At 34.5% G+C, this 8,344-nt stretch overlaps 1 protein-coding gene across 1 annotated transcript; it reads right to left on the bottom strand.

The window, feature by feature from the left end:
• Positions 1–519: 519 nt before the first annotated feature.
• Positions 520–3,908, bottom strand: LOC115989892 (farnesol kinase, chloroplastic). The gene is made up of 6 exons (XM_031113767.1): positions 3,268–3,908; positions 2,238–2,305; positions 2,019–2,150; positions 1,274–1,389; positions 983–1,097; positions 520–897 (listed from the first exon to the last, which is right to left on the bottom strand). Exons 1-6 carry the CDS (start codon positions 3,673–3,675, stop codon positions 720–722), a joined length of 1,017 nt encoding a protein of 338 aa, XP_030969627.1. The 5' UTR covers positions 3,676–3,908; the 3' UTR covers positions 520–719.
• Positions 3,909–8,344: the final 4,436 nt, after the last annotated feature.

Genomic DNA, 8,344 nt, shown 5'->3' on the forward strand with positions numbered 1-8,344 from the left:
TGGTTGTGAGTGGAGATCACTGGGGCATAGATCGGTAGCTTTTGAGAGAGAGAGAGAGAGGCAAATAATATATATATATATATATATATATATATATGAGAAGAGAGCAAAAGTAGAATAAAATAATGAGAGGAGAGTGAAATAGAATGTATTATTTTTATAGCATTTATGTATGGACCGTTCCAAATTTTGGAATGGTACTATTCATTCATGCTAAACTTTTTAGCATTTAAAACATTTGATGTGAGAGGTTTTTTGATGTTTAATGTTTGACATTTGGCACATTTGATGCTGCTCTAATATTATACAATTAGCAGTAAGAAGGGATAACCAAATGTTACAATGTTTTCTTGAAAAGAGAACAAGACCTATAGAGGTGGATTGTATCCTGAACCATATATCCAAATTACAAGAGGAAATTACCATCTCACTTATAGAGGTCTGGTAATCTTCTGCAATTGTTTTGATGGGAAGCAAAAATGATCAAGTTTAAGTATTTTATCAAAACTAAAATAGCAGTTGAGTAAAAGGACAGAAATAAATTACATTAATCAAATGACAGGTACATCTAAATATCTAATCAAACGGTAAAGAAAATTAGTATACGACAAATAAACGTTCATCAAAAAGTATACAACAAATACATTTTCTACCCCTATATTTGATTCCTAACGATTCCCCCCTCTTTTATTAGTTTTGCATTGCCCCCACTCGTGAAATCAGAAAACAAGAATGCCCACCAATATGGAAGTCAAGGGAACCGTGAGGTTGTCATCAAGCTCAGTGCTTATGGGGAGTGTTTCCACCAATGCTGAGGCAAGAGACACAACCAAAAAACCCAAAACCATTTCCCATCTTTCCTGAAGAAATCCAAATGAAGAGAAATAGTACATATACCTGTCACAATATCATTTATCATCAGAAAACTCAATAGATTTATGCACAGATCAGATCAGAAAATAATTAGGGAGAAAAACTGTACCCTATAGATGCTAAAAAGCCAGCAAATACCATTGCAATACTACCAATGAGAGACTTGTTTCTGTTGTAAGGAATTTTATGACTACCAAACCTCCTTCCAATTATGTCTGCAAAACCTGAAACCAGGTATAAGAGCCGGTTACTTCCAGAACCATAAAAGAGTCTAGAGCGTAGAGCTGAGCAGGATTGCCATTGCTGACTATTGTTCAAGAGATAAAAGTTTAATTATACCATGGCTAAATTCTACCAAAATCAAGCCAACAGACAGTAATTCACTTGATAAAAAAATTACCATCCCCAGCACAGAGGTTACAAATTGCTGCAATCCCAATAGGGGAAGTTCTCCAATAGATGATGCAAGCCAAAGAGATCGTTGTAGCATAGTAGAGTGGTCCTCTAAGGAGTTCCCTGATGCAAGAAGTAAGCTAAGGGCAATTTGAGTCATGTCAATATATGAAGAACCAATCAATGGAAAATGTGTGTGTGTGTGTATATACACTTGAAAATACTTGGTAATGATTATAGTGAGTATCATACCTCAAACATGAAAACATCATATATTTTTCCTATATATATAAAGAATTATATATTCATTTTGCTGAGTTTCTGCTTTACATGGCTCAATTGTAGAAAATTTGGCCCCTACCTGAGACAAAATTTAGGATCACAACAAAATATAATTTTGATGTGCTAGATGGAGAAAAAGTAATGGGTCTATGTGAAAATGATAGGCAACCAATCACAATCTACCATATAAGATAGTTTTGGAAAAGAGTGTGGTAAAAGTTATGGGCTTAGAATAACTCTGGCAACCTAGCATGTAGAAGTGTAAACATATCCTTATTTTGGATTACCCGAGGATATAATACCAAAAGGTCAGAAAAATTACTCATTTTCCATCAGGGTCAACCAGCTTTGTCATTTTATAACAAAAGAGGTCTCTCTAGGTTGGGTCAATTCCAGGGAAAGAGAAGCAGAGACGTGACCCAATTTTTCATAAAGTCATTCTGAACCAATAATTCACCCAGAGTTGTCACCTGTGGTCTCCATTTCTGCTCATCGACTTCACTATAGCCTCATCTTTCATTATTCCAAGTCCCAAGAGAAGCATCCGAATGATATTGATACCTGGAACAAGACCTGCTAAAATGGAACCCCGATACCCAGAACTGTAATAAGAAGTAATAACTATTCAACAGGCAGATATGTAGTAAAATTATGAAAAATTTCTTGAATGATAGTAATAATAACAGTACCTGAACATTGGCCAGCAAAGCATGAAAACTAGCCCAACGCTTATATGCACAAGCTTCCTATTCAATTTCTAAACAGGCAAATACACAAAGAAATAACTAAAGGAAAATCAAAGAATAGGAAAAGAAAGATAAGGACAAGAAGACTACAGACAGATGAACAAGATAGAAAGGCTTTAGGTGTAAAGGCTTTGGGGACAGCATTTTATGCGTACAGGGTCAGATTGTCTCTAAAAGAATCTTTCCTTTAACTTTGCAAGTAAATTTAAATAACATTTTGGCAACAAGGGTTAAATCACTAGAGAAACAAAGCTAGTCAGATAACTCAGAACTATCAGATAACTCAGAACTATCTATTATTGCAAGGGTTTAGTTAGCTTAATTAATAAAATATCTTGTCCGAGTTAAGAGAATTTCAAATCCTGCCTACAGGGCAAAAAAAAAAAAAAAAAAGCCCTCATTAATAACTTACCCTCCTTGCAAACAGCAATTATCATGGAATGGAGGATATCATAATTTCAATTCAAATCCTATTGTATGTAATAAAAAGAAATCTACCTACTACATAATATCTTAAGTATAGTACCCTCTCAAACTTTAAAAATTATAACATTCACATAAAACAGATAAAATTAAACGAATTCCTACATGGGAATCTAAATGTTAAAAGTACGAGTGTTCAAAGAAAAGACAAGCACGCTTTCCTGTTCGCAAAATATTGATCTTATAACTCAAAAGAAAATTGAATCTATTCCTGTAATATATCTCAGAACCAACTACTGTGAACCTAATCAGTTATATTTATACCATACCTAAGTAAATTAACTTCCATTTAAACCATTGTTGAATCAGCAATTATTCTTCCTATTTTTGTGAACTTCACTTTCCACATATTAAGCTCTAAATTCTAATTAAAACCCAAAATTTTACCCGAAACGGCAAAAAGGAAAAATACCCAGCTAGACAGTTTTAACAGTTTAACCACTTAACACCAAGAAAAAACAAAGAAAAAAAGAGTGGATTCGATTTTGACCTTGTCAAAGATGCCACGATTGGCGATTTCGCCCCAGAATCGAAGCAAGGAGAGGGCGATGCAACCGGTCAAGCTGGCGGCACAGATATCGGAGACAACCGGGCTTTCCGGTATCATGATGGCAGCCAGTGGCTTCAGATCGCGATTAAGTATTCGCCCAGAACTGATAGCTCCCAGTCTCAAACCAAAACCAAAACCAAAACCACAAACAGAGCTGATACTATTAATATTAATAGTATGACGTTGGCTGTTGCGTGAAGGTGAGAGTGAGAGTGTGGCAGCTGAGAGTAACGAGGGAGTGTTGGGATTTCGTCCCAATCCGAATTGAGATTTGATTTTGGGGGCAAGTAAGTCAAACGTGGAGGAGGAGTTTAGTGGGGAGAAGATAAAGACAGTTGTTGCTGCCATTTTTATTTATTAAATTAAAAGACTCTGTTTGGAAAGGTGGAAAGAGGGGAGAAAGGAACTGGTTGGTGGAATTTTCACTTTTTAGTTCACAGGATACAAAGGAAAGCTTGAATAATTGGAGAGAAAAAAAAAAAAAAAAAAAAAAAATCTTCCTGGGTGCACATTTCATTGTCTGCCCAGATTGCGTGGACGAAGGAAACCAAATGTTGAGTTCAGCCGGTTCAGATTTAAGGGCCTTTTTCTGCACGGTTCCTTAATTTAGCCGATCAAAAACACTTTCAAATTCATCCATTTTCAAATTCATCCGTTTTTAAAGCTTCAACGATAGAATTAGACATGTAAAATTAGTAATTTAAAATTTCAGTTTTTTTTTCTTCTTATTTTTACATTTCTTTCTCTTGTTAAGTATTAATATAATTTTTTCATTTAAAAAAAAAAACTATTCTTTTTTACAAAAGTACAATTTTTTTTTTTATCACTTAACTTTTTTTTTTCACCTCTTCTTAAAATAAAAACTAAAATAAATCTTTGATGGGTAAAACATGTAAACCCAAAAAATGAAAATCGTGAAAATAATGTGAGTTTAATTATCAAATAAAACAGCATAAAGTAGTATTTTAATGGTAATAGTTTTTGGAAAAAATATTATTTTATTACTAATAACTATTAAATGGATAAACTTTGGCTTTAAGCCATTTTTTAGGGGGAAAAAAAAATAGTTGTACCCTAAAACTATAACTTTTATTAAAAAAAAAAGGATAAATGTTTTGAAAATCTAATAGTTAGATTGAAAAAAAAAATGCTTTTAACACACATGTCAAATTTGTATCAATTGAATATAATTTAGTATTAGATCCATAAGCTTATTTTTCATTTATAAATTTAAACTACAAAAACTTGAATTTTAAATATTTGATTGATGACGTAGCTATTGATATTTGATCTTCGAAAAATTTTGCAAGCATGGAGGATATAAGAAGAAAATGTAATCCAATGATGGATTTATCAAAATTCACATCTAATAAAAAGATATTAAATGAAGTTGTAATCTTAGACTACAATCAAATTTCTAGCCAAATTTTGTCCATATTAAAATTAGCATTGTGGAAAAAATATTATGAAGTATCGTTTCTTTGTAAAATCGTATTTTGAAAACGTGATTTGACTTGAAATTCTACTAATGTGGCAAGGGTTGATGAGGCAAGTATCAACCTAAAAATTGTATTTCCAAACATGATCTTAGTGTAAATTTTGAAATTTTGCAGCCTGTGCAAGACAAATTGTCAAATGTTTTGGAAACAAGATTATTAAGTGTAAAATGTTTTGGAAACACGATTAATAAGTGCAAGACAAATTGTCAAATTTTTTGGAAACAAGATTTTCCAATACTTGACTCAGTGTAAAATGTTTTGGAAACATGATTAATAAATGGACAACTGCATGGTCAGCTCCTGCCACATCAACAAAATTTAAAGTGAAATCGTGTTTTGAAAACACGATTTAAAGATGAGACTACTCTCTAAAATACTTTTCCAAAAACGCTATTTTTAATTAGAAATTATAAAATTATATATATATATTCCAAAAAAACCCAAATATAGAGTCCATACATATAAGCCCCTGGGTGGTAGGGCAGTCCATGGGTCGAGTCGGTTTGGGTTTGGGCTCAACCTACATCCGACTTGACCTACTGGGGTGGAGCCGCCATTAACCCACCACCAACCAAGAGACTGGTTGGATCTGGCGGATCAAACCTCCAACAAGTGGCGGGCGGGTCAGTTGGAGTAAGATTTCTGAGAAAACGGTGAGAAACGGCCAGAAAACAGTGAGATTTCACTAGATCTAGCAGAAAATTGACTAGATTCGATGAGATTTAGCCAGATTCGGTGGAAATCTCATTACATCTTCCTGATATCTTGTTAGAATCTAGGTATTTTTTCCAGAATTTGGAAAATTTTCACTGAAATCTTGAAATTATTGCCAAAATCGAGGTATTTTTTGCTAGAATTTGGACATTTTTGTCGAAACACCTTAGTATGTCAGTTGGTTCGGAATTTTTGGGTATTTAGGGAGGAAAACCGAAACAAATCCGCTGGAGTTGGTTTTGGAGGTAAAGACCAACTGCTAACCGTCAGAGTAGTCAGGTCAATCGATGTCAGATCGGATCTGGTTGGTTTCTTTGGGTGGATTGGGTCTTCAGATGGGTTTGGACAGTCCTATTGGGTGGGAGTAAGCCAGTTGTTCAAACTTCCTTCCTAGTGAGAATCTCTTCTAGCAGTCGTGTTACACGTTTGATTCTTTATGTTTTGGAGGTATTTTCATTTGGTTGCTCACATTTAAAGTAATTCATTTTGAAAGTAGCCCTCCTAGTCGTGGCAGTTACCAAATTTTTTTTTAGGGTGGTCATTATGAAACTTGAATTATACAAAATATAATAAAAAGGAAATTTCATATATTGAAAAAAAAAATACAAATACATAAAATCTTACAATTTCTTTTTACGAGTTCTCTTATTTTCAAATTGTTCTATGATAGTCTCATTATCAATGCAAATACATAAAATCTTTCAAAAATTTAGTTGTACATTACACTAGCCAAGGCACGTGAGAATGCTAGCATGGCTGGATCTAGACCTTACACGTGGAATAGTTATGAGCAAATGATGGGAAATGTTGGCTGAAGAAGGGGATCGTTGGCTCGTGCCAATGGCGTGATTATATTGGGGAACCTGAGATGGACACCCAGCACTTGCACAAAAGGGAGATAGTGACCTCCTATGGTCAGATGCTACAGAACACCTTTTATTGGCTGAGCTTGTGTTAGACCACTATTAAGGACATGTGTATCACTCCTAGCATCCCTAATGTCCCTTTCCTTATCCATGGTTTTCTCCCCACGTAGTAGCAGAGCCACCCTCTGTTCCACTACCCTGACATTAGTGTGATTTTTCTCTCCTTTAGCCATAGTATAGTACAATAGCTGTATTAGGGTTTGAAATGAGCAAATAAGGGTTTGACACTTGTCTTGATGTACCTCACAACATTTCTCATACTATAAGAGGAACATGTTGTGGAACAATTAGGGCAAGAACCTAGAGAAAATAAGAGAAAGAGCAGAAAGATTGTGTAGGAAAGTGAGTTAGAGAGAAAAAGGCTTTCTTTGGGAAAGAACATCACCATTGTTCGAAGACCTTCATTTTTACATAATAGAGAGCTCTAAAGAGTGAGGGATATTCTCCCCTTTCTCACCCATGGTTTTTCATCTTTTCTAAAGGGTTTTCCATGTACTTTCCCAAGCCTTCTTTACTTTTCATGTTATGTTTTGCTTTTCTCTCAACGTTAAAGCTTCCATTTTATTGTTTTTAGGCCTTTCACTTAAATGTACTATTAGACACATCACCCATTCTCTCACATAGTTCTGATAATCTAACTTGCACGTACATTTTTGGTGACTCTGTTGGGGAGAATCTCTGGTTATTTTTTCTTTTTTCTTTTTTATATTTTATTTGTCCTCTTTCCACTCCTGTATATTGGTTGTCTTTCTCCTTGGCTATTTAATGCCTCCGAGAAAGAAGAATGTAGGCGGTCAAGTTGGTTCAAGTGAAAACCAGTAAGTAGAACCAAGCGTGGACCATGTTTTCATCCACACTGAGGGCACATAATCATCTAAAGAGGTTAGACAGCCTGGGAATAGGTGTAGACACCACATTTTGTACCCCTTACAACTCAGGACCCCATTCCCTAATGATGTAGGAATTCTAAAGTCCAAGATTGGTTTAGGGCCCAATTAGATTGAAATTGACTTGAAGAAAGTATTTTTGGAAAATGTAACTCTTTTTATGAATTAAATAAGCTATTTTTAGAAAATAAAGACCACGGAAACCCTAGGGCATGTGTACACATACATGCGTATGTGCACGCATGCTCAAGATTTGCGTACACATGTTAGGGTTCTAGAAACTATGGAAGACAAGTTTTTTGCATTACAATTTGGGTTTTGGAATGAATCCCACATCATCTAAGAGCCGTTCCAAACCCGCATTTTCAAAACACATAGAAAATTCTAAGGGAAAACATAAGATTCACTAGAAATAGTAAATCAAAGAGGGGGGTTTTCACAAAACATCCTCAAGTCAATATTTTTCTGATTGAGGCCTTTTCTGGCCTTGATCTTGGAGTTTTTAGATGTAAATCACTTCCTTGTTTGATTGTGAATAGATTGACTGAGTGGAACGATTGAAATCAAGCTAAAGAGCTTTGTGTTTTGAAGTATATGTTCTAAGTCCTTTTCTTTTCTTTTCTTGCTTTAATCTTCCTTGTTTTCCTTGTTTTTCTTGTTTGTTTGTGTTATAACATGTTTGTTTAGTTTAGGTTTTCTTTTTTCTTTATTTATTTATTTTTAATCATTTTAAGCATGTTAGGTTGTTAGTTTTTAGTTTTTGTTCTGGTTTATTCTTGTTTTCTGGGTTAAGGTTAAGGTGTGTATGCATACACATGCTTTCTGCATATGCATACATACTCGAAGTATGTGTATGCATACAACTAGGCTACATATGTAGGCCCTATGTGTGCACGTATACTTATGCCTAGAAACCCTAATTTGAGTCTTTTTGCTTCTGTTTTCTTTATTTCATTTACATCATATGCTTCTGCCTTGTCTTGTTTTATGC

Source organism: Quercus lobata, chromosome 1, assembly GCF_001633185.2.
Source record: "Quercus lobata isolate SW786 chromosome 1, ValleyOak3.0 Primary Assembly, whole genome shotgun sequence".
Lineage (NCBI taxonomy): Eukaryota > Viridiplantae > Streptophyta > Magnoliopsida > Fagales > Fagaceae > Quercus > Quercus lobata.

Bases quoted from the DNA above. Each gene is read 5' to 3' on its own strand.
- LOC115989892 (XM_031113767.1), bottom strand. From the start codon at position 3,675: ATGGCAGCAACAACTGTCTTTATCTTCTCCCCACTAAACTCCTCCTCC. The intron at 2,306-3,267 runs GTCAAAATCGAA...TTGCCTGTTTAG, and splicing joins ATCGTGGCATCTTTGACAAG to AAATTGAATAGGAAGCTTGT. The intron at 1,098-1,273 runs GTAATTTTTTTA...ACCTGGTTTCAG, and splicing joins TAACCTCTGTGCTGGGGATG to GTTTTGCAGACATAATTGGA.